This window comes from Echinops telfairi, unplaced genomic scaffold (assembly GCF_000313985.2).
Source record: "Echinops telfairi isolate 266 unplaced genomic scaffold, ASM31398v2 ScPeMD7_7472;HRSCAF=8510, whole genome shotgun sequence".
Classification (NCBI taxonomy): domain Eukaryota; kingdom Metazoa; phylum Chordata; class Mammalia; order Afrosoricida; family Tenrecidae; genus Echinops; species Echinops telfairi.
In genome coordinates, this window is record NW_022111376.1 from 2,626,843 (window position 1) to 2,651,544 (window position 24,702).

Consider the following 24,702-nt stretch of genomic DNA (forward strand, 5'->3'; position numbering starts at 1 on the left):
CCCCCGCCCCACAGCGGCCCTCATCGTGCGAGACCAGACGGAGCTGCGGCTCTGTGAGCGCTCGGGCCAGCGCACGGCCAGCGTCCTGTGGCCCTGGATCAACCGTAACGCCCGCGTGGCCGACCTCGTGCGCATCCTGACGCACCTGCAGCTGCTTCGTGCTCGAGACATCATCATGGCCTGTGAGGGCGGGGAGTGGGGTGTCAGCGGACCGGGGGCAGGAGGAAGGGGCAGGCCCGCTGACTGCCACTTATACTTGCCCTTCCTTTCCTCCTGCCGCGCCAGGGCACCCTCCCGCCCCTCTCCCGCCCCCCAGCCCTCCCACTCGGGCTCTTGGTCCCAGCAGCATCTCTGACCCCTTGGAGACCGAGGTCACGAGCCTCAGGACAGCGCAGCGCGCAGCCTCCACCCTCCTGTCCCCAGGTACGATCTAGGGCTGCCTGGTGGGGGGTTGGAGGAGGACCGCCTTGACCGTGGCCTCTCGCCTTTGCAGACGCCCAGATCCACTCAGGTCCCGAACTCGGCCCTGCCGGACCCCCTGCCTCCCCCCAGCCAGCAGTGCCAATTCCAGCCCCTTCCTCCACCCAGGTAGGTGGCCTTAGCCCTAAGGGCAGGTGTGCCAGGCCAGGAGGAAGGAATGCCGCCTTGGGTGCACCCGCATGGCTCCAGTTCCGGGGCTGCAGCCTGCTGGGGTGGGGCAGTGGAGCTGGTGGCGGAGGAGGGGCAACCCGAACCAGGGGAGCCGGCCCACCTCCCTGGAGGTCTCTTTCCACAGCTGAGCCCCGAGGACCCACTAGTCTTCCCGCAGGGGGCCTACCCTGCCCCATTCTGCTGGCCCCTCCCGGAGGTCACCCAGGGTACCCGCAACTTCTCTGAGGAGCTCAAGATTGGCGAGGGCGGCTTCGGCTGCGTGTACCGGGCTGTGATGAGGCACACGGTGTACGCTGTGAAGAAGCTGAAAGAGGTGCTGGGGCCGGCGGTGGGGAGGAGGACAATGGGAGTGGTGGCCAGCCTGGGCCCACCAGGCCTGACAGCTCGCCTCCCTCCACCCGCCGGGCCTGCAGGATGCTGACCTGGAGTGGGGCGCAGTAAAGAGGAGCTTCTTGACTGAGGTGGAGCAGCTGTCCCGGTGAGCTGCCAGGCCACCTCATGGGCAGCACCTGGGGGCCAGTATGCTGGGCCAGGCTTGGCCTCTCAGTCCCTGCCTTGTCAAGCAGGTTTCGTCACCCGAACATCGTGGACTTCGCCGGTTACTGTGCCCAGGGTGGCTTCTACTGCCTGGTATACGGCTTCCTGCCCAACGGCTCCCTGGAAGATCATCTCCACGGCCAGGTAGTCCCCCACCGTGGGCCAGAGGCGGCCTCCCCAAGGACCTGTCCTGATGGCCTCCCTCTGCTTGTTGCTGGGTCCGCCACCCCTTGAAGCAACCCCCCTCCCCACTCCAGAGCCTCCCTCCTACAAGCACAGCCATCCAAGAGTGCAGTGGGCAGCTCCTGGCGGCTAGGGGGTTTCCCGGTCCTCTCACCTGTGCCACCGGGGAGGGAGCCCAGCACGCTGCATGCTGCCAACTCTGGGAGCCTCAGGACCTAGTTTATGCTGAGTCCTGGGAGCAGTGGCCTCGCTCAATTCCAGCCCCTTTGAGAAGTAGCTAGTGGTAACTTTGACCCTCTTTCTAGAGAAGATCTACTTGAGCCTTCGTTGGGCTGCTAACGGCAAGCTCAGTGGTTCGAACCCACTAGGCTCTCCGTGGGGGAAAGATGAGGCCATCTGCTACTGTACCCTGCGGACAGTTCTACTTGTCCCAGTTGGAACTGATTTTTTTGGCAGCGGGATTGGTTGTGCTTTGTTTTGTTTTGTTTTGTTTCCTCGGCAGAGGGAGCAGCCCAGAGTGAATAGGCCACAGGTGCAGGGAGGGGTGGGGTCTTAGGCCACCTTCCAAGCTGCCTGTGTCTCTCTACCCTCCAGCCTCAGGCCTGTGCCCCCCTGACCTGGCCTCAGCGCATGGACGTCCTCCTGGGCACTGCCCGGGCAATTCAGTTTTTGCACCAGAACAGCCCCAGCCTTGTTCACGGAGACGTCAAGAGGTGAGGCAGGGAACGGCCGGGACCTACCCAGGAGGATTCCAAGACCTGGTAGAAACGGAGGTCAAGGCCAGAACTGGGTGAAGGAATTGTGGGGAGGACTATGTGGGCGTACCCCCCAGCCTTCGGCCACTGGCAGCAGATAGATGGCTAGACTCGTCCTTCCCTCCCCAGCTCTAATGTCCTTCTGGATGAGAGACTGACGCCCAAGCTGGGGGACTTCGGCCTGGCCCGTTTTAGCCGCCTGAGCAGTGCCAGCCCAGGACAGAGCAGCACTGTGGCCCGAACCCAGACAGTGCGTGGCACACTGGCCTACCTGCCCAGTGAGTACGTCAAGAGCGGGAAGCTGGCTGTGGAGACCGACGCTTTCAGCTTCGGTGTGGTGAGTTGCTTGCTGCCCTTGGGCTGCCTGGGGGCTGACCTGGAAGACATGAAGCGGGGAGGAGGAGCAGAGGCCCCTCCCAGCCTCTTTGCCTTCTGCCCCTTCTGGGACACCTGCTCGTCTTAAGGGCCTCTGCCCCTTTAGTCCCCGACCGTGCGAATGTGACCGTGGCTCTGCCCTCCCAGGTTGTGCTGGAGACCCTGACAGGCCAGAGGGCTGTGAGGACGCTGGGCACCAGGACTAAGTATCTGGTGAGCCAACCTCAGGGGAGACGGAGGGGGGGGGGCGCGACAGCTGGGTGGGGGTAGTCAAAGGCCTCAGGGCTGATTTGGCATCCAGCCCTGCCCATCTCTTCTGGGGAACCGCCCTTGGCCCTGAGACTGGAGAACCTGGTTCAGGTCCCAGCTGTCAACCTGGGAGGGAGAACAGCTTGCTCCTCCCTGGGCCTCCATGTGCCTACCAGCAAAGCAGACCTAGGGCCCTTGATGAGCCCAGAACAGACACCTCATCTACTTCTGGCCCAGAGAGCAGCTCACTGCCCTCCCTGTCCCCAGACTCCTCTGTCCCCTGCTGGTCTCCCCTGCCTGACTGTTCTCTGGGCCACCACCAGGGCCCCTGGGAGGGTACAAGACCAATTCTTTAACAGCCTGACCATACACATTGTCCTGTGCCCAACCTGACCTTCCCAAGGGCCCACTGGACACAGGGCATGTCCCCTCTGGGAAGGGGATGGACTTAAGAACCAGTCTGGGTTCCGGAGGGCTAGGGGCTGAGGGACTTGTCCACGTGTCTGTCTGCTCCACAGAAGGACCTGGTTGCAGAGGAGGCAGAGGAGGTCGGGGTGGCCCTCACGGGCGCCCACACCACAGCGCAGGCAGGCCTGGCTACCGCTGCCTGGGCTGTCCCCATCGCAGCCCGTATCTTCACGAAGCATGTGGACCCTGGGCCCGGGCCCTGCCCACCTGAGCTTGGCCTACCCCTAGGCCAACTAGCCAGCTGCTGCCTGCACCGCCGGGCCAAGAAGCGGCCCCCCATGACCCAGGTAGCCCTCACAGGGAGCCGGCCACACTTTCTGGCATTTTCCTTCAGCAGGCAAGTTCGCCTATCACTGTCTGCACTTCGCCCCCTGCTGGGAGCACACAGTCCCTGCGCCTATACTTTTCTGTCCCCTCTGGTGACAGTTGAGAGAGGTAGGCAGCCCAACTTGCGGGCAGCAGGGCAATGCAGTTTACTTTCTAGCAGATACAGAGAAACCTCTTGCAGTCCTGAGTGTGGCTAGCCATGATACGGGCTCCTGGGGTGAACGGGGCAGGAGCAGGCCAGTGCTTTGAGAGCAGGTGCTGCACAGGGCCTGTGGACTGCCCAATATTGGGGCCTCTTCTTAAGGTGGTCTGGCAGGGCCCGAGCACTCTGGGCGGCCCCCAGACAGCCGATTCTGCCCTGCAGGTGTACGAGGCGCTGGAGAAGCTGCAGGCGGTGACTAGGCTGACCCTGGAACCTGAGGTCACTGGCCGAGGCCCACCCTCCCCACAGGAAAACTCCTATATGTCCACCACTGGTGCTGCCCTGAGCAGGGCTGCCCCCAGGCCGCCCCTGGCAGAACCATCCCGAGGCCTGACCCAGGCTGCAGACCCACTTGGGCCGGGTCTCAACCAGCCTGTGGAGAGCGACGAGAGTGTGGCCGGGCTCTCTGGCGCCCTGTGTTCCTGGCACTTGAGCCCCAGCCCCACCCCAGCCCTGGCCACCTCCTGGGAACCGACACCCCTTGGGTTGACTGACTGCACTCAGGCGGGCGCCACTGGGAAGGAGTCCAGCTCAGCGAGCAGCCCGGGGTCCTGGCCCACGGCCTTGGAAGGTACCCACCGGGAAGAGGCCTAGCCAGCTGCTCACCGTGAGAGGCCTGTAATGCTTCACTGGGGAGGGGGGAAGTCCTTAGGTCCTAGTCCTTTTCCCCTGAGAACCCAGCGGGAGTCTGAGCAGGGGACAGCCAGCGGCCACCAAAAAGCAGGGAGGTGTGCAATGGGTGCAGGGTGTTGGGAGGTAGGGCCCAGGCTTCAAGCCATATCAGCTAAGAGGATGCTCTGCCCCCAGGGTCACTGCCAGGGAGCACTCCTTCATCCAAGCCACTGCAGATTGTCATCAACCCTGCCCGACAGAAAATGGTGCAGAAGTTGGCCCTCTACGAAGACGGGGTGCTGGACAGCCTACAACTGCTCTCAGCCAGTTCCCTCCCAGGTACCACCACTTGCCCCATGGCAGCTGAGAAAGACCCTGCCCCAGACCGTGGCATCCCTCGGGCCTCTGCCCTCCCACGGCTGTTGGCAGAGCTGCTGCCTCAGGGGCCTCGCCTCTCTTTTCCATAGGCCTGGGCCCTGGGGACAAGCAGGGACCCGAAGAGAGTGACGAGTTCCAGAGCTGAGCGTGTGCCTGGGCAGATGCCCACACCCAGAAGTCCAAGGCCTTGTGGCAGCTCAAGGGCCACAGGTGTGGGGGCACCAGCCCCGGAGGGAGACAGGTGTCAGCACTCACCGATCGACCAGGCCGTTGATCAGCTTTCGGAGCTTGTCTGAGGGGCATGGGGAGTTCAGGCCTGGGTTGCTGGCTGCCAGAGAGAAAGGGTACCGGTAGAGTCAGGGTAAGGGGGGAACCAGTTCCCTGAAATCGAGGCAGGGCTTGCCTAGAATGCAGCAGGTGCATCACCGGAGCCTCCCCGGCTGCTGGTAATGTGGGGAATTGCAGTGTGGCTGTCCTGTGCCTCGGCCTACTTGCAAGCAGCAGGGGTTCTGAGTCCCTCTACCCCAAGGCAAGTGTGCACCACATCCGGCTGCCCCTGCAGCCCCCAGGCGTCACCAGCCCCGTGGGCTCTTGGGATGCTGCAAGCGTCCAGCCACTGATGGTGATGGAAGCGTCGCTGTTTACCGTGCAGCCAGGCCCAACCCTGTGTTACCCAAACAGTGAGGTGCCCAGGAAGGAGGGAAGTCCAGAGCCAGGCCCTGAGAGGAGGGAGGGAAAGCAAACATTTTTTTGACACAAGCATCCGTCCCACACATGTGCCCTGGTGCCCTCTTGGGTGTCTTTGAAAGCTGTCTGGCCAGAGCACAGGCTTGGGATGATTCACGAGTCACACTACAGGCACCAGGAAGCTAGATACTGCTGACAGCCAAGCCGTCCTTGAGTAATCAAACCCCCGCGCATTGCATCTCGGACTGTAATTTGTGTCATCTGTTGCACCAGAAACATGGTGATTCCCAGGGCTTTTCATCTCAAGATTCTAGACGGTCTGCCCAGTTTTTTTTTTGCTGGGGCCAGGGCCACTCACCCTTCCAGTTTGCCCGAAGCCATGTATGTTTCCTGATTCAGTTGTAAATGGCATCTCCGTTCATTGTCTATGGAAATACAATTGATTTTTATTCATTGACCTGTGCCCTTGATTAAATTCACTTACTAGCACTAGTAGTTTTGGAGTGATGGCCCTGAATTTATCTCTGTACACGGACATTTCATCAGCAAATAAAGACAGTTTTATTCCCTTCCCAATCTGTTTGCCTTTTGGCTCCTTTTCATTCTTTATTGTACAAGACCCCGAGGAAAGTAAAAGTGGACACATCATTGCCTTGGTCTCAATATTAAAGTGGAGAAAGTGTTTGCTGCAGGATGTTCATAGATGTATTTGGTGAGGTGGAAGAAGTTTGAACTTTTAGGGGTATCACATTTCTTCTTGTGCTATTTCTGTATCTGTTGAAGTGGTCAGATTTTTCATCTTCATTCTGTTACTATGGTGTATCTCTTATATTAAAAACTTTGCTTGGTTATGATGCTAATTCGGTGATCTTGGAGAATACGGATCTGTCATTTTCAGGGGTTGTTTTTCCTATCAGGGTAAATGCTAACTTCATAAAAAACGTTGGAAAGTGTTCCCTTCTCCTTAATGCGTGGTGGTCTTGAGAGATGTTTAATAGAATTCAACAGTGGAGTTTTATTTGTGGATCGGTCTTTAACTCTGAATGCCATTTATGTCATTCGACATCAAGCCGTTTACATTTTCTGTTTATTCTGTGTCAGTTTGGGTCATCGTCTTTCAGAGATTCTGTCCATTTCACTTAAGTTGGCATGAAATTAACAAGATTCCCTTCTCCTTATCTGTGGTGATGTTCCATCTTTTATTCCTGATTCATGGTCATTCTTGTCTCCTTTTTTTATCAGCCTAAATATGAGTTTCTCCATCTCATTGATAATTTCCGATTGCCCTGATGTGTATTGTTTGTTTGTTGTCATCTGTTTCATTGGTTTCCTGCCTTTGATTTACTTGGAGTTTAATTTGCTTCTCATTTGCCAGCTTCCTAGGCAGAAGCGCAGGTCTTGGATGTTGGGCCTTTTCTGCCCTCAGGACCGCATTAGCGGCCTCCCCCGAATTCCGGGATGTCACGGAGCGTCTGGTTGCCTCCTCACTTAGCCTTCAATCAGTGACTGACGGAGAAGTGAATTGTTTCATTTGTAAATATGTGGAGATTTTGCAAGTCGTCCTTATGTGATGGGTTTCCAATTCCACTCCCTTGTGGTCAGAGACTGTTCCCTGTGTGATCAGTCCAAGTGTGCTTCCTGTCCGTAAAAGGTCCCGCCTTGAGTCCCTACGTGCCGAGGAGTGAGGATGCTGGGTGTTAGGACTTGCCCCTCCTTATCGCAGCAATATCCCGCCTACACTTAGTTGTGTCTCCTACGTTCGAATAGAGCCCCCCTCCAGCTTTTTTGAGCTCTGCCTCTTCTCCTTTCATGTCACCTCTCTTGTTTGTCTTTATTGAAAGTGCATGTATCACAGGCGGTATCTTAGGCTGGGTTCTCTCAAAAACCACAAAAACAAAAACCCACAGCCATCTGGGTCACAGTCACCCTATAGGACAGAGTAGAACTGCTCCTGTGGGTTTCCGAAACTGCAACTAATGGGAGCTGATGGTTTCGAACTGCTGACCTTATGGGACCACTATACCACCAGAGCTAGAGAAGCAAAACTTGTCTATGAGAGACAAAGTCTATTTTTCTTTTCTTTTTTTTTAAATCGTTTTATTAGGGGTTCACACAACTCTTATCACAATCCATACATACATCCATTGTGTAAAGCACATTAGTACATTCATTGCCCTCATCATTCTCAAAACACTTGCTCTCAACTTAAGCCCCTGGTATCAGCTCCTCATTTTTCCCCTCCCTCCCCGCTTCCCCCTCCCTCATGAACCCTTGATCATTTATAAATTAATATTTTGTCATATCTTGCCCTGTCTGACGTCTCCCTTCACCCACTTTTCTGTTGTCCGTCCCCCAGGGAGGAGTTCACATGTAGATCTTTGTAATTGGTTCCCATCCTCCCTCTACCCTCCCAGTATCGCCACTCACACCACTGGTCCTGAAGGGATCATCTGCCCTGGATTCCCTGTGTTTCCAGTTCCTACCTGTACTAGTGTACATCCTCTGGTCTAGCCAGACTTGGAAGGGAGAATTGGGATCATGATAGTGAGGGGGTGGGGGGCAGGAAGCATTTAGGAACTAGAGGAAAGTTGTATTTTTCTTCGTTTTCAATTCCATTTCCCCCCATAACACTGATGAGGTTAAGTAAGCAAGCATGACTACAACATTATGCAAAAAGAACCAAATGTGAAGCTATTGTTTCTCCACCGAGGTTTGTTGAAGGCAATATTTTCATCTCTTAACTCCTGGGGGCGCTGTGGTTACTTGATGCCAGCAATTCAGAACCACTGGCACGCCACCGGAGAAAGACGGGGCTTTCTACTCCCAAGAAGAGTTACAGTCTGGTTGCTATGTGTCCACATCAACTCCGTGGCCTCCAGTTTGGGGGGTTTCTTTTGGTTAACCCTTCGCCAAGGAATTTTGTGTTCTTTGACTTACACCACATCAAAATAGCGGGTTTGACATTTTCAAGGGAATTAAATCATGTTCCTTTTCAATGTTCTCTGACATTGGGGAACAAGAAGCCTAAAGGGGCAAGATCAGGGGCAGAGGGTGGAGAGGGGAAGGTTTCCCAATGAGATTCTCCGAAAGCAGTCCTTGTTCCCCTCAGAGAATGAACAGCTACATTATCATGATGGGAGCAGATTGCTCAGCCTAACTTTCCCGGTCACTTGCTCATCGAAAACTTTTTCATAATAAGCCCCCGTGATCATCCTGTATCCTTTAAGAAAATCTCACAGGATGAGCCATTGGGAAGCCAAAACACAAAACCAGTTTTTACAACCTGAGCTGACCTTTTTGCCCTGGCTTTAACTGGTCTAACAGATCCCCTCGGAAGCCAGCCATTCTGTGGATTGGACCCCTTATGTGAAGGCCCCTGAGGAGACACGTCGATGACTGCGAGAGCTTACTAGCAGCTAGCCACTGATTGCAGAGATCTGTTTAAACGCATTTTGTTTGGAATGACCCCCTGCATGTATGAACTGGACGAGCTCTGGAGGCACAGTGGAGTACATGTTAGACTGTTCCCTGCTAGGTCAGCAGTTCGAACCCACCAGCTGCTCTGCAGGAGAAAGATGGAAACCTAAAGAGGCCGTTCTCTGTCCTATAGGTTCACTCGGAATCAGCAGCAATGAGTGTGGTGGTTGGCTTGGTTTGGTTGGTTTTTAGGATGAGCTAGCACCGTAGGAGCAATATGTAGAGAGGGGAGCCCTAGTGACATAGTGGCAGGTCAGCAGACGCTCAGGGGGAGAAAGACGGCTTTCTGTTCCCATCAAGAGTCACTGTCTCAGAAACCCACAGGGGCAGTTCTGCCCTGTCCTATAGGGCCGCTATTGAGTCAGCATTGACTCAGCGGCTTTGGCTTTGGGGGTCAGATGTAAAGGGAGAGGGTGAACTCAAGGATTGGCTATGTGGTTAGACTTCTCATGATGGGTTAATGAACCCAAGATCAACTAGTCAGAAGGCAGGCTGTTAGCTAACAAGGATTGCCAAGACATACAGCAGGCTCATGTCCAGACAACTGGAGGCCAGGTGATGTTCACAAGCTAGATGCAGGATCCAGATCGAGCAAAATCCCAGAGAGCTTGACCTGAGCATCCGTGTAGGAGTCTATGGGATGTAGGCCACGCCTCTGTGATAACTCCCCACTCCAGTGATTGGCTGCACAGAGATGTCACCCTGGGGGATGACTGCATCATAAAGCAGTCAGACCAAATCACCGAGAATCTGGGCCCAGCCAGGTTGAGCCACAGGTCACCATCCCAGACAGCATGTGCTTTATCATCTTCTCTGAATCACTGTGACAATCTGGACTTGCTGGCTGTTCTGTTTGTGCTCTGCATGAAGGATTGGGTTCTGTTTGTTCCTTCTGTTCTTTGTTCCGTTCTCTCTGGTTTCCTTTGCATTCATTAAAAATGCCAGATACTTTCTTATCTTCACTTTGCTCCAGGGCTTATGATATGAATCTTTCATTTTTGCACCATCTCCTGTCAAATAATAGCCATTCATGGACTCCGGGCCCATCCTCTAGGTTGTTTGCCACCTGTTTTACTTCTACAGTTTCGATTAAGCCCCCACGAAAACACCTCTTCTGTGGCCCTACATGTCTACCATATCCAAGACGCTTTATGGTTTAAAGATGTAGCTCTGCGTTTCCATCTGGAAGCGCTTTCCTTTGATGTGAAGGAAAAGTCTCGCTAGTTGTTTCCAGCAGTTTTCTGATGATGAGCCTTGGTGTCAATTTCTTTATGTCATTGCCACTTGGCCAGACTCAAAAGTCCTTCCTCTTGGGAGAAATTCTCCACTCCGAAGGCCCACCCAGTCTTTCTCCTGAGGAGCTGCTAGTGGTTTCAAACTGCCGACCATGCGGATCTCAGCCCAACGTGTAACCACCACCCCACCAGGACTCCAGACGGGGCTTTGTACTTCCATAAACAACCCACAAGGGGTCGCTATGAGTCAGCATTGCCTCTATGACAGCAAAGTTCGGGGAGAAAGCCCACCCATCTTCTGGTTAGTCAGTTTCTCTCCCTCTCCTGGACAGACTTCAATCCATTTGTAGACATACACAGGTGTCCTGACAGCATCCATTTGAGAAGAAGAAGAAAAAGGAAATGACCTTTGACTCAACACCTCCCTCCAACCATAAGTCCTATTCTCTCTTCCTCTTTCTAGCTTCTCAAAAGCACCAGCCCTTTTCTTGCTTCTTCCCACTATCTCTTCGGCATCCTCTCATCTGGCTTCTCGTCGTACCACATCACAAAATAGCCAAACTCCCCAGTGTTGTACTTGGGTAGCCAGGGAGATGGCAACATCATGCCTTGTACTGAGATGGGCAGGGTGGCGGGTGGGGCACGGAGATTTTTAAGGTACAGCTGGCAGGCAGTTGAAAATATGGGTCTAAAGCTACAATCGATCATAGTTGGGAATCTCGGACAGAGAGATACATTTGGAACTACGAGGGTGAAGGTCAGCAAGGAGGCAGAGACTGCAGGCATAAGAGCCCTCCGAGGTCACTGCGGCCAGAGGAGCCCTAAGAGATGATGAGGCAAGCGAGCAGGTGGACAGGGAGAGGACCAGACGATGCCGCTCCAAAAATGACAGTAGCACTTGCGATATGTTTGCCAAAGGCTATTAAAGAGTTTGGCTTTTTAATAAAACTTGGCCAGTGAAGTGGAACTTAGCATGTATAGCTGCCACTTAGATCACAAGCTCACCACCACAGCCCCGGCATCTGCAGCCCGGGTGCCACTCATTGGGAGCTGGGCCACGGGAAGGCTCACTGGCCTGTCTTCCCATTACCTCTTCGGCATCCTCTCATCTGGCTTCTGGTACCACGTCACAAAATAGCCTTTGCCGAACATATCGCAAGTGCTCCGTCATTTCTGGACCCGCATCGTCTGGGCCTCTCCATCTGGTGGATGAGGCCAGCTGAGGCAGGGCTCTTGGCTGGACCTAAGCAGGGGTGCCTTGCAGGAGAACCAGGTAGGCAGACCAGTCCAAATCGCTGCTGCCGCAATCTAGTAATAAAATCCCACCTGCGTTCAAGGGCAAGGACTTGCACTCCACTTTCTGGTACAAGCTGTGCCCGAGAATGGGTGGACGGATTTGAAACCCCTGTGCAAAATGCCCCTACTCCTTCCCTCTATCCCCTGGTTCGACTCTCAGGCTCTAGAGCTTCACCTCAATGGAGCCACGGAGTGGGGACGGTTTCAGAGCCGCAGCCCCGCTGTCGTATATGGCCAGTGTCCCCATCGACCCTGGATGGGCCTGTAGGCTGTGTGCTCTCTGTTGGGGGCTTTCATAAAGTCGCTCTGAACATTAGTGTCTATGTTCGGGTCTGCACACTTCTCTTGGGTGTGGTATAGATACACTTGCAATGGATTGACTTGTGTGCCCCACCCCGCCCCCAAGGATCTGTTGCAATGTGAACTCTTGCCCCTGTCTGGAAATAGCTGTTCCTTTGTCATGTTAGTGTAGGTATACCTGAGGAGCCACCAAAGAAGGGCCTCCCCCAACTGGAGTTCAGATGCCTATCCCTCCCCCGCCGCCACCCCCCATCTGCGATATCATTGCTGTAGTCTCATACCTAAAGCAGCCTTCTATATTAGGCTGTTGCTTCTTGTCTCAGGACGGCAGAGCACTGGGTGGTCCCACAGTGGACTCGTCTGCCACTGTAAAACCGATATGGGTGCCAATCGCCATGGGTTCCTTTATATGACCTTTCTGGTCCTAGATTTGTCATTTTCCAAAAATGGTCGGCCAGATCACAATCTTGCAAGTGATTGGTCAATTTATGACCCACCCTATCGTTGACCTTTACCCACATGGGTAACAAGCCCGCCTGGTGATTAACTAGGAGTGCATGGACTAGCCTATATGTAAAAGCCTTGACCACAGAGCCTCGGCTGGCCTGTCCTGCACAGTCTTTGGACACGGCCCGACGCGAGGACCCTTCCTGTCCACAGCGATCTGCGGGACTGGAAGCAGAGGCAGCAGCCAGACCCAGGTAATGGCAGCTGAGAGCTGAGCCTGGCAGAAGGACATCAGTTTCCTGATGGATGAGCTGAGAAGTCAGTTTTCCCAGGGGGTGGAGTGGAGGGGTAAGTTGGTCCCCACTGAGATGGAAGTAGATCTCCTTTGAAACACAGAGGCCCCACTTTGCAGAGCTTCGCCTCTGATTCCTCAAGTTGTTTGTTGCAGTTAGGTGGATTCTGTGAGTTCTGTGACCATTCCAACCGTAACCGAGAAAGCAAGCCATGCAGGAGTCCGCAGTAGGGGAGAAATGGGAAAGCAGGGACGTGTTGACCCCTGCCTCCCAGGGACCAGCTTGCTGGCAGTTTGGGTAGTTGGCATTGTGACTGCACATGCTCAGGAGTGGGGTTGCTCATTTCCCAGCAACAGTGATGAGAGTTCCAGGTGTCCTACATCCCAACCCCCAATGACACTTGGTGGTGTCAGCATTCTAGATCGTAGCCAGTCTAATCCTGGTCAGTGCAAGTATATCTCATTGGGACTTCATTGGACTGTCCCTGATGACTAACACTGAGCATCAGTCCACTGGCTTATTGACCACCTGCAGCTCCATGCTGGTGACGGTGGAGAACTCTCGTCTACTGACTAACCCGGTGGTTTGTTCTTCCTGATGTGTGGAGATGAGTCTTTGGATCACAAACAGCCGCCGCTCATCCCCTTTCATATTTAGGCCTGTGATGCATCTCAAATCGATTTGTCTGTCTGCTGGTAGGTAGACTTGGGACAGTCTTTTCTTCAAATGAACAGCTCATTTAACCCCTACCAGTTAGTGAGAAGACTCATCCTTCTCCAGGAGAATTAAATGGGGCCTTTGGCATAAGTTTGGTGGCCAACCGGGTGTGGCTGTTCCTGGTCGCTGTTCTATCCCATTAGTCTGTAATGCAATGCCCTGCAGTAGGCCCACACCAGCTGAACAACCATTGCTTGTCCTGAGTCTTGATCTCTGTTGGTGATGAGCCCTTTCTTCTGGGTTGAATGGTGTCCAAAAAGATACTGCAGTCCTAACCTCCAGTACCCGTGAACATGGCCCTGTTTAGAGATGGGTAGGGTAGATCCCAACCCCTCGGCTAGCTGTGTGCCCATCGGAATGGGTGTGCTTATGAAAAGGGGGGATGTGGAGAGACACTGCAGGAAGACGGCTATCTGAAGATGCATCTGCAAGCTGGAGAACAGACTAGAAGGATCTTCCCAGAGCCTAGTTTTCCCAAAGTGGGCGATGCCACCCCTTGGGGACCCCTGGAATGATCCTGCCCTTGATCCTGGGTTATAGACAGCCTAGAGTACACGGGGTGCTGAGGAATATGTTTTCTCTGAAAAGGAAGCAGGAGGCCACATCCATGCAGGAGTCTATGGTATAGAAAGCTTTTGGAGAAGAGCACCCCTGCTGACTCCCTGAGACCATTTTTCTTTAAAATCACCCCTTGGTGGCATCTTGTTAGGGTAGCCCCAGGACATGGATATGGCCTCCAGTGTCTCTAAGAGTGCCATTGCATAGGGGTGGAGCCGTCCCGGTGCACTGAACCTCGTCAGTCTCGGGACAGAAAGCTGGAGTGTCGGAGACAGCAACAGAAGCCAGAGTCGGAGCATGAAACAGCTACCCACGGTGAGCTTCCTGACTCATGGACCCAGGAAAGCGGTCTTGGGCAGGAAGCGTGCCTACAGAGTGGGGTGTGTCCAGGCACTTAGTTGGGGAAATTAGGTTTGCAGACCCGCTCAGAGTGGAGTGGAGTGCCCTGTGCGCATTTATTGGCAGTCCTGAAAGAGCTTTGTAACATTACTCAAGTAGGCCAGAGACCAAGGGATTATGGGACCGAGAGGCCAAGGACCAGAGAGGAGTCTCCCATGGGCATAGCTGGGTTAAGGCTTTTTGACTAAAGTGCTGTGTCTTGATCATTTCTGATTTTTGATTGTGACCTGTTAACTTCCCAGATAAACTCTGTGATTGTGAAAGTTTGTTTTTTTTTAAGTGTGTGTTAGGGTTGACTAGACAAACAAATTCATAGATGCTTATATGTGTATAAGACAGAGCTTTATTTACAAGAGCAATTGAATATTGAGAAAACATCCCAGCCCAGTCCAGATCAAGTCCCATAAGTCCAATATTATCCTATATGCCCGATACCAATCCTTATATTCCTCTGCAGACTTATGCAACACATGCAATGACGCTCAATGCAGGAAGATCACAGGCCAGTGGATGAGAAGTCTTGTGGATCCAGTGGCGGTGGAAGCGTCTCAGTGCTGGCACGGATCTCCACAGGGCTTCTCCAGCTCCAGGGCTCTGGCTGCAGCAGCATAGCTCCATCATCAGGCTTGTCAGTAATGTTTCCCAGGGAGTGAGCGTGTCTGACTTCTAGCGAGCTATTTATCTCCTCAGTGCCTCCAAATGAGGTCCTCAAGCTGTGACCTGGTTGACAGGCTTAACTCCACCTTTTCACTCTTTTTTTTCTCACCTTTTCACTCTTAAGTCTCAAGTTGACAATAGATTATGTAACTACCACAAAGTGTCTAGGTTCTTTGCATTCCCATAAAAACTGTGGCGCAATTGGAACTCCATCCATTGCTGCTGGAAAAGTGTCTTGAAGAGTTACCCTGCACTTGGCATATAACCCAGCAATTCCACTCCTAGAGATTTACCCAAGAGTACTGGAGGCGTGCCCAAAGCAGCTCCACTCACAATGACCACAAAGTGGAAGCAACCTACATGGTCATCAGGTGGATGGTACACAACGTGTACTCATGCAGCAGTGTGGGCTCCAGCCCCGCAGTTGAACAGGTCCTTAGGAGTGGCGTGTGCAGTTAAGGAAGCAAAGGACAATAGACAGCGAGGCAACAGGGGCTCATCTCCTCTGATGTCAGAATTAAGAGAGCAAGTGTATTTTCAATGGGATTCTATTGCAAGCCTCCAGGCACATATGCAATAGCATGGGCAGTGACTTAACCTTGGGTGTCCCCTGAACTCACTAGGGAAACACCCTATGATAAGTATCAAAAGGCATCAAAGGGTGTCAGTCCACTTTTGAGTGGGAAGGACAAAAGACTGATTGCTTTTAAAGATCGGTCTTCTCCAGCTGCATGGAGAGCAGCCAGGTGCTTGTAGGAGATATACATCTTTCCCTCTGGGGAATATGTCCTTGCCGTCATCTCGATCTGGGAACTTCCTGTCACACTAGAACCAGTCTTCCAAGCCCTGTGGTTAAGAGGGTAGAGATTAGGCCACATACACTCCCTTCCAGGTCTTCAGTTTTCCACACTGCAGGACATCAATCAAAGGGAATCAAATGTTCTCACACACACACACACACACACACACACACACACACACACACTCCAGCATACAGAGACTTCAGAATCACCAAGCTGCAGGAGAGAAGCCAAACCAAGCTGCCCACCTAAGGGAGGAAAGGGACAGATTACCAGAAACACTGATTAAAACCATCAGCAAAAGAGGTGCATCCATTGTTCCAGGTGAAGACTCGTAGATGAGGAAAAACAAGCCCATCCGTGGAAGGGACCTGGCTGGGCACTAAGCGAAACGATTGCGCATTATAGATTTTGAATGTGTTAACAATTCTACTTTCCTTTTCATTTTCGACTGAACTTCTCATTCAGTTCTCTCTTCTTTGCTTTGAACTTCACATTCAGTTCTCTCTTCTTGACCATGTACTACTGGTACTATAATCACATGACTTGGGACATAGAAAATAATACGAGAAGCTCTTATATGAATAAGAAGCCCTGGCGGAGTGGTGGTTATGCATTGGGCTGCCAGTCACAAGGTCAGTATTTCAAAACCACAAGCCGCTCCTCGAGAGAAAGATTTGGCTTTCTACTCCTGTGAAAAGGTACAGCCTCGGAAACCACAGAGGCACTTCTACCCGGTCCTATGGGGTCGCGATGTGTCGGCATCAATTCAATGGCACTAAGTTTGGTTTGGCAATTGAGACTACATGAATAAGAACGCAACATCAGGATTGGAGGAAGACTCATTAATAGCCTCCTATGTGCAGATGCCACAACCTGACTTGTTGGAAGTGAAGAAGATTTGAAGCACTTATTGATGAAGATAAAAGATTGTTCACCTTCAGTACGGTTTATACCTCAACTTAAAGCAAAAATCATCACAACCGGACCTATAAGCAACATCATGATTAACAGCACAGACTGGACTTTTCAAGGTTGTCATTTCTTGGTTAAGGATCAATGCATATGGAAAGAGCAGTCAAGAAATTAAATGACGTCTTGCATTGGGCAAACCTGCTACAAAAGCACTTGTTGTTTTTAGATGCTGTAGAGCTGCTTCTGACTCACAGTAACCCGATGTATAACGGAAGGAAATACTAACCAGTCCTGCCTCATCCTCATCCTCAAAGTTGCCCATTTGAGCCCATTGTTGCAGCCACTGTGTCATTCCATCTTGTCGAGGTTCTTCATCTTTTTTCCACTGCCCTGATGTATGTCCTTTTCCAAGAAGTAGTCTCTCCTGATGACATGTATAAAGTCCACGAGACCAAGGAGCATTCTAGCTATCCTTCCTTCCAAGACAGATTAGTTGGTTCTTCTGGACGTCCACGATACCTTCAGTATTCTTTAACAGCACCATAATTCAAATACATCACTTCTTTCATTTTCCTTAGTCAATGTCCAACTTTCACATGTGAGGACATTGAAAATGCCATGGCTGGGGTCAGGTGTACCTGAGCCCATCTTTGCTCTTCAACACTTAAAAAAGACCGTGTGTAGCACATTGACTCAACGCACTGCATTGCTTGATCTCTTCGCTGCTGCTTCCATGAACGTTGATTGTGGATTCAAGCAAAAAATCCTTTACCACTTCAATCTTTTTCTCTTTAGTGTGATGTTGTCCAGTGGTGAGGACTTGGATTTCTTCACATGGAGTTGCCATCCACACTGAACGCCTCAGTCCTTGATCTTCATCAACAAGTGCTTCGAGGCCCCCTCCCTTGCTGTGTCATCTGCATATCAAAGATTGTTAATAAGCATTCCTCCAATCCTGATGCCACATTCTTCTTCATATAAGCCAGCTTCTCTGGTGATTTGTTCAGCATGGATTGAATAAGTATGGTGAGATTGGGTACACTCCTGACCTACCCCTTTTCTGATTTTAAACCATGCAGTATTCCCTTGTTCAGGTCAAACAACTGCCTCTTGATCCATGTACAAGTTCCACGGGAACACAATGACGTGTTCTGGAATTCTCATTCTTCTCAGTGCTGTCCATAGTTTATTATGGATATTTATTATCCACACTGTTAAATCCCTTGGCATCATCAATAAAACACAAGTAAACATTTTTCGGGTAGTCTCTGCTTTCAGCCAAGATCCATCTGACATCAGCAATGATAGCCTGTCTTCCACTGAATCCAGCAGCTCCCTGATGGTGTGCTGCTGCAACCGTTGTTGAATGCTCTTTAGCGAAATCTCATTTGCATGCGATGTTAATGATATTGTTAGAAAATTTACACATCATGTCGGATCACATTTCTTTGCAAGGGGCACAAATACAGTTCTCCTCCAGTTGGTTGACCAGGTAGCTGTCTCACAAATTGCTTAGCCCAGATTAGTGAGTGCTTCCAGAGCTGTATCTGGTTTTAGAAACATTTCAGTTGGCATTCTGTCAATTCTTTGAGTTTTGTTTTTTAAAGCAAATTTCATTGTGTTTTCAGTTGACACAGCAATTTAGGTTCTCATTTAACAATTTTTTTACAACTTGTGCCGGCACATTGGTTACATTATTTTTCAACACAAAAGAAAGGAGAAAACAATAAAAAGTTAAACAAATGAATAGGTTAAAAGAGAAAACAGATAAGATGTTAATTTTTTTAATTAAACACTTTTATTGGGGGCTCTTACATCTCTTATCACAATCCATACATTCATCCAGTGTGTCATACACATTAAGACGTTAGAATTCTCTCGGGGAGGAGACGAGCCAGTCAGGGTGTGATGTAGCAACGATGAAAAATACAACTTTCCTCTAGTTCCTAAATGCTCCCCCCCCCCAACTATCATAATCCGAATTCTACCTTGCAAGTCTGGCTAGACCAGAGGATGTACACTGGTACAGATAGAAACTGGAAACACAGGGAATCCAGGACAGATGATCCCTTCAGGACCAGTGGTGTGAGTGGCGATACTGGGAGCGTAGAGGGAGGGTGGGTTGGAAAGGGGGAACCGATTACAAGGATCTACATGTGACCTCTTCCCTGGGGGATGGACAACAGAAAAGTGGGTGAAGGGAGATGTCGGACAGGCCAAGATATGACAAAATAATAACTTAGAAATTATCAAGGGCTCATGAGGGAGGGGGAAAAATGAGGACCTGATGCCAGGGGCTTAAGTGGAGATCAAATGTTTTGAGAATGATGAGGGCAATGAATGTACAAATGTGCTTTACACAATTGATGTGATAAGAGTTGTATGAGCCCCTAATAAAATGATTTAAAAAAGAAGATGTTAGATTTTTATCTGACTAAATCTGCACGAATTTTCTTTTTTGAGTCACTCAGTGGTCCAAGGGGAATCAATTGAATATTATTCCCCATGGGGCTCTGCAAATGGATTGTAAGCTTTAACTGTCTTCCTTAGCTTTCTGTAAAGCGTGTGTTCAGAATATAAGCTGTAATAAATCTCCCTCCTCTGATTTTAGATTTTGTTATTTACAGTCCTTGGATCACACAGGATGATGTGCTTCTTCCATCTAGGCGTATGTGATGCCTCACTAGATGGCTGTTTGCCATAGCACTCGCATCATTTAGTGATGCCTTCATGAAGGTAAGTATTGAGTGAGGCTGCATCCTAAGACTTGATTGTTCTTAGGTTGGGCTTACAGCTAAGTGGGAGCTCAAATTCCATTCATATAGCCAAGGTGTATTGTATCTCTATCCCTGTTCTACTCTAGTGGCAGCATTATCAGCTTTTTGAGGGATACCAAAACAATTCTAATATATATTTTTTCAAAACAAACAAACTCATTTCCATCGAGTCGATTCTGACTCACAGCCACCCTGTAGGATGGGGTAGAACTGCCCCTGTGGGTTTCCAAGACAGTAAACCTTTAGGGGAGTAGAAAGCCTCATCTTTCTCCCAATTCTAATATTAGTATCATTAAACTAGGCACTGGTGTAGAATGTAGAATATTGTGGAGATGGGAATATTGGTATAGGGGATAGATAGTTTTTCAGACTAAAATACATGGGATGTTCCCTTACACTTCTTAAAAACGTAAGGTACTAAATCCCGTTTAAGAAAACAATGAAGGTTAGACATCGGCACATGGTTCGTAAACACTCAAACACTACAGCACAACCATGTCTGCAGAACTAAGATATGTCTTAGAAAGCTAAGAAAATATGAATGTGTCAAATATATGGTAGCCTTCATTTGCCTATTACTGGGCCACCTCCAATATCATCCAATTCTACGACCTTAGTGTAGCAGTCTTCCCCTCTTCTCTCCCTAGGGCTTTAAGTCTAAAGGAGTGTCTTGGTTGCTATTGTCTGCAACAGATTTGGTTAAGATAAAGTCTGGTTTGTTCTCTGGGTTTTCTGACTCAGATCTTTGCGATGTGGCCTAGGTAGTGTGTTACACGCTTTGGAGGACAAGCCCCATGAAGTCCAGGTAGCCTGTAGTTTGGGGCCTGGATCACCAAGGACTGAAAAGAAACTCAGTCAAACTGGCATCATTAGCCATATAGGAGAGCTTGGTGCTTTGCTAATGCCTTTAGTGCTGCTTGGACTTGCTCTTGATCATAAACCCAAACTCACTGCCATCTAGTCAACTCCAGCTCATAGGGACCTTGGAGGACAGAGTAGAACTTAATCCCTCGGCGGTTCTGAGACCGGGAGCAGACAGGCTCATTTTGGGGTTGAACAGCTGGTGGATTTAACCTGCTGACCTTTCGGTTAGCAGCAAGGTCAATCTAATCCACTTTAAATGATGGAATGGCAACCCGTTCTTTCAGTGCATTGGTTCTGCATGCTCCTTCCATCTTCTTTTAATGCTGCCTGCATCATTCAAGATTTTGTCCTTAGAATCTTCAGTGGTGTTGACTCAAGGCCTGGATTTTTCCCTTCAGTTCTCTCAGCTTGAGATCTGCTAAGCGTGTTCTTCCCTTTGGTTTTCTATCTCAAGGCCTTTGCACCTTTGATTACAACACTTCACTCTGTCTCCCCGGGTTGCCTTTTTGACACGTCTCTTCATCATTTCTCCCATTTGAGCAAGTTTCAGAGTTTCTTCTGACACTCGCTTTGGTCTTGTCTTTCCTTCCTGTCTTTTTAGCGGCCTTTTGCTTTTCTCAGGTGTGACGCGCTGGGTGTCTTCCCACAACTTGTCCGGTCTTCAGTCATTAGTGATCAATGTGTCAACTCTGTTCTTGAGATGGTCTCTGAATTCAGGTGAGATCTAGTCAATATATATTATTGAATTATTCAATAGATATTGGCGACTTGCATATCTATATTGACTACTCCTGGCTTTGGTTTAATTTTCTTTAGCTACAATCTGAACTTGTATAGGGGCAATTGCTTGACTGTTCCACAGTCAACCCTGGTCTTGTTTTGGCCAATGACATTGAGCTTCTCCATTGTCTCTTCCCACAACTGTAGTCAAGTTGATTCCTGTGTACTCCATGTGCGGAGCCACACGTGTACAGTTCCTGTTTTTGTTGAGAAAATATTTGCAACGAATAATTCACTGGTCTTGCAAAATTCTATTATGTCCTCTCCAGCTTCATTTCTGTCACCAAGTCCTTATATTCCAATCCTTCCTCATTGTTTCCAACTTTCCCTTTCCAGATTCAACTAATTATCAATGCTTCTTGAGCTCAGGTTTCATCAATTTCAGACTGAAGAGGTTAGTAAAAGTTTTCAATTTCTTCATCATTTGCCTTGGCAGTTGGTGCAAATATTTGAATAATAGTTGTATTCATTGGTCTTCCTTATATATGGTATAGATGTTACCCTATCACAGAGAGCAGTGGGCTTCAAGATAGACCCTGAAATGTTCCTTTGGATGATTTGATTTTGTCAAATCATAATAAACAATATGATTATCTGGTTCAGAATGGCCAATACCAGTCTATTTCAGTTCACCAGTGCCTAAGATCTTTATATGTTTCATTTTATTTTTGACAACTTCCAATTTTCCTAGATTCATGTATCGTGCAATCCATTTATGGGTGTCTGCAAATGAAGGTTCCGACGACTACTTTGCTCCTTCTGTGTCATTAAGGTCAACTCAGCTTTAAGAGGACGCCTCTTCCCAGTGGTTTGTTGAGTGCCTTCCAACCTGAGGGGCTCATCTGACAATGGGCTGCTCCTATTCAGGTTTTCAGAGGCTAATCCTTCATAAATGAACCACCTATTCCTTCTCCTTTATCTGGAAGCTCTGCTGAAACCTGTTCACCATGGGTGACCCTGCAGGTATTTGAAATATTAGTGGTATCACTCCTAGGATCACAGCAACAAGCAGACCACCGCAGTTCAGCCAACTCGCAGGTGGGTGGGGGCAAATACTAGTGTAGCTATGTATGTATGTTGTTCAGGTGGACTAAGATCCTGCAGCATTTACACTGATCGTTGACACAAGTCAGTCCATGAATTCTGTGTCTGTGTTGTCGCCCAGGCGGGCCCCTCTGTGGGGACAGAGACAGTATGGGAGCTAAAGAAAAGCTTCGGGCCTTGCATCCACTGCAGCTTTCCAGCTCTGCTAAGGAGCCAGTCACCTCCTGTGGCCGTTTGGAGCCACAGTCCTTGTTAGTCCCACCAGCCAGAGTCAATGGGGTTATGTAGATGAGGTTCTTGTAGCCCACCAAAGGAATTGGAGAGCTTGTTCATGATGCAAATGTTGTTCGGTGTCCTCTGATGGGGTGGGGCCATGCAAAGGAGGTGTATGGACCCCCTACAACACTGATGTGGTTTCTCTCCCACTGTTTGTGACTTTCTGGGAAGTCAGGGGTCTCCACTGGGCCTTCTCCCCATCTCATTCAGCAGATGATATACTTCCATTCAATTGCTAATTTCATAGTTGGCTTGAAAAAGCAGTGTGCTCCTGGATTATCTGTGCCCAGGGCCCTCTCAGGGGGGAAGGAGGGGGGGGGATAGGAGCCATTGACAAACTTCTAGGAAAAGCAAGTTAATCTAAAGGGACAGAGGGCACATCAGCAGTTGCCTGGGGGCAGGAGAGGGAGGAGCTGTTGGCAGGGATAGGAGACTTTGGGGTGAGGGATGGTTCCACAGACATAGATCACAACTGCACAACTTAAGAGTGGCTTCTTAAATGTCCATCAAACCTCAAGAAGGCTGTTTGACAAAGACAGGGGTTTGTCGTGGCTGTCCCCTTCACTGTCCCCTTCACGCAGCCTGACATTTACTGATGCTTGTCCCCTGAGCTCTAGGCCCTCTGTTGCTGTCCCTGACCTTTCTTGTCTGTACTGCTGCTCTAGGTGGCTGCTAGAGGTTGCCTAGGCTTCACACTGGCTCAGGGACAGTGGTGCAAGAGCACCACTTCACTGGCACCACTTCCGGGACGTGGTGCAAGAGCCACGCACCAGTTGGCCAGGGCTCGCTGCTCTGGTCCTGCAGGGTAACCTCCAAAGGGAGGGGGCAGCTGCCCTCTGGGATCAGCTGACATCCATTCCATTCCCCACACTCCTCCCCTTTGGGCCTTCCCATAGGCCTCTCTCTGCCCGCAGGGCCTCGCTCGCTCTCTCAGGCTCTCTCTCTCTCTTGCTCGCTCCCTCCCTCCCTTCCTTATTACTCAAATGACTTCATTTCTTGGCAGAAAACAGGGTCAAAAAATAACCAGAGGATAAGATCACCACAATTGGAGACAGTGAAGAATATGTGCATGTGCTGAGTTTCACTCTCCACCCCACCCCCCCACACACCACCCCCCCACACCCCCTCTCTGGGCCCCAAGGCATAACCCTTAGATTTTATGGGAGAATTTGTTCCTGGCCCTCCCCTCCCACAGGAGAGTGAGCGTCTCCTGACCCTTAGGCTCAGCTGGTTTCAGTGACCATGTTTGCTGAGCTGCGCAGCTGTAGGCAGACTCTAGTTCCAGAAGGCCTGATCTATTAGCAGCCCCTTCCCAGTCTACCCTAAGCCCCCCGTTAGCCTGATACCAACAAGAATCTACCTTCTTTGCCTAGTGATTTTCCTAAAGTGGCAGGCCCTAGAAAAAGGGTTTGAATTGGGAGCCTTTTCCCCTGTAGAACAGAAGCCCAGTGTCCATCAGCCTCTGAGAGGAGTGACTGCTAGCAGGTTTGCTAAAGACCCCTTTATTAAGCCAAACCCAGGATGAGGGGGACAATCAGCATGAAGTCATGACCGTAGAAAATAAAGGGAATTGTCACGAAATCATCACTGTCACAGACCGGACTGCAGGCATAGGGAAAGGACCGTGATCGTGATACCAGCTCACAGTTGCAGCTCTGAAGGAGACAGGGCCAGCCTTGGGGCTGTTTGACCACCTGGCTACTTGGTGGTCAGGGTATAACCAATAACTTGGTGACTGAAATCATATCTATGGTGTGGGGCCCCAACTTCCAAGTGACACACATCTATAAACTATTAAGGCCATTCCCAAGTAAGTTCCCCGAGAGCCAGCCCACTTCACCCCTCCCTGGCCCAGGATTTGTAATCTACTTTCAAACACAGCCTGACTGAAGGCAAAGCTGTCTCTTACTGGTTAATAGAACTCAGACGGAGGCTGAACTTCTGTCAAAACAGAAAATAGTTAGGGCTCCCACTGTGAACCACAACCTCCACAAACCAAGCGCTCTAGCGTTGAGGCACGGATACAGTGGTTTCTATCTGTGGGTTTTAGGAACATTCATGTGCTAGTTTTTGCGTGCGTTTGTTTTCATTTCTCTGTGGTAGACACCTAAGAGTGGAATGGCTGGGTCATATGTAAATCTGTATTCAAATTTTTGAAGACTCACCAAGCTATTTTCTAAAGTGACTGTGTAAACCTTCATGATGAAGATGGGGCACAGCTTCCAGGGCCTTCACATGCTGATGGGGCGTGACTCAGAATGAAAACCTCCACTAATCATCTAGGAAAATTGGAAGTGACTGGAAAATGAAATGGACTGCCTAATTATCGAGATCATAGGCACTAAAATGCTCCACTCCCTGCCATTGAGTCGATGCTGGCTCATAGTGACCCTAAAGGACAGGGTACAGTAACTGGGCCTGTGAGTTTCTGAGACTGCAGCTC

General features: G+C 50.3%; 1 protein-coding gene across 1 annotated transcript in view; it reads left to right on the plus strand.

Moving 5' to 3' along the window:
* IRAK1 (interleukin 1 receptor associated kinase 1) overlaps positions 1–6,000 on the plus strand; it is an 8,109-nt gene extending 2,109 nt beyond the window's left edge. Inside the window, exons 2-14 of the mRNA XM_045285482.1 lie at positions 15–182; positions 286–423; positions 494–588; positions 776–964; positions 1,065–1,129; positions 1,218–1,332; positions 1,966–2,084; positions 2,256–2,463; positions 2,649–2,714; positions 3,269–3,505; positions 3,910–4,318; positions 4,555–4,698; positions 4,827–6,000. Of these exons, the coding sequence (XP_045141417.1) occupies positions 15–182; positions 286–423; positions 494–588; positions 776–964; positions 1,065–1,129; positions 1,218–1,332; positions 1,966–2,084; positions 2,256–2,463; positions 2,649–2,714; positions 3,269–3,505; positions 3,910–4,318; positions 4,555–4,698; positions 4,827–4,882 (2,009 nt within the window). The 3' untranslated portion in view covers positions 4,883–6,000. The remainder of the gene's footprint in view (positions 1–14; positions 183–285; positions 424–493; positions 589–775; positions 965–1,064; positions 1,130–1,217; positions 1,333–1,965; positions 2,085–2,255; positions 2,464–2,648; positions 2,715–3,268; positions 3,506–3,909; positions 4,319–4,554; positions 4,699–4,826) is intronic.
* Positions 6,001–24,702: the final 18,702 nt, after the last annotated feature.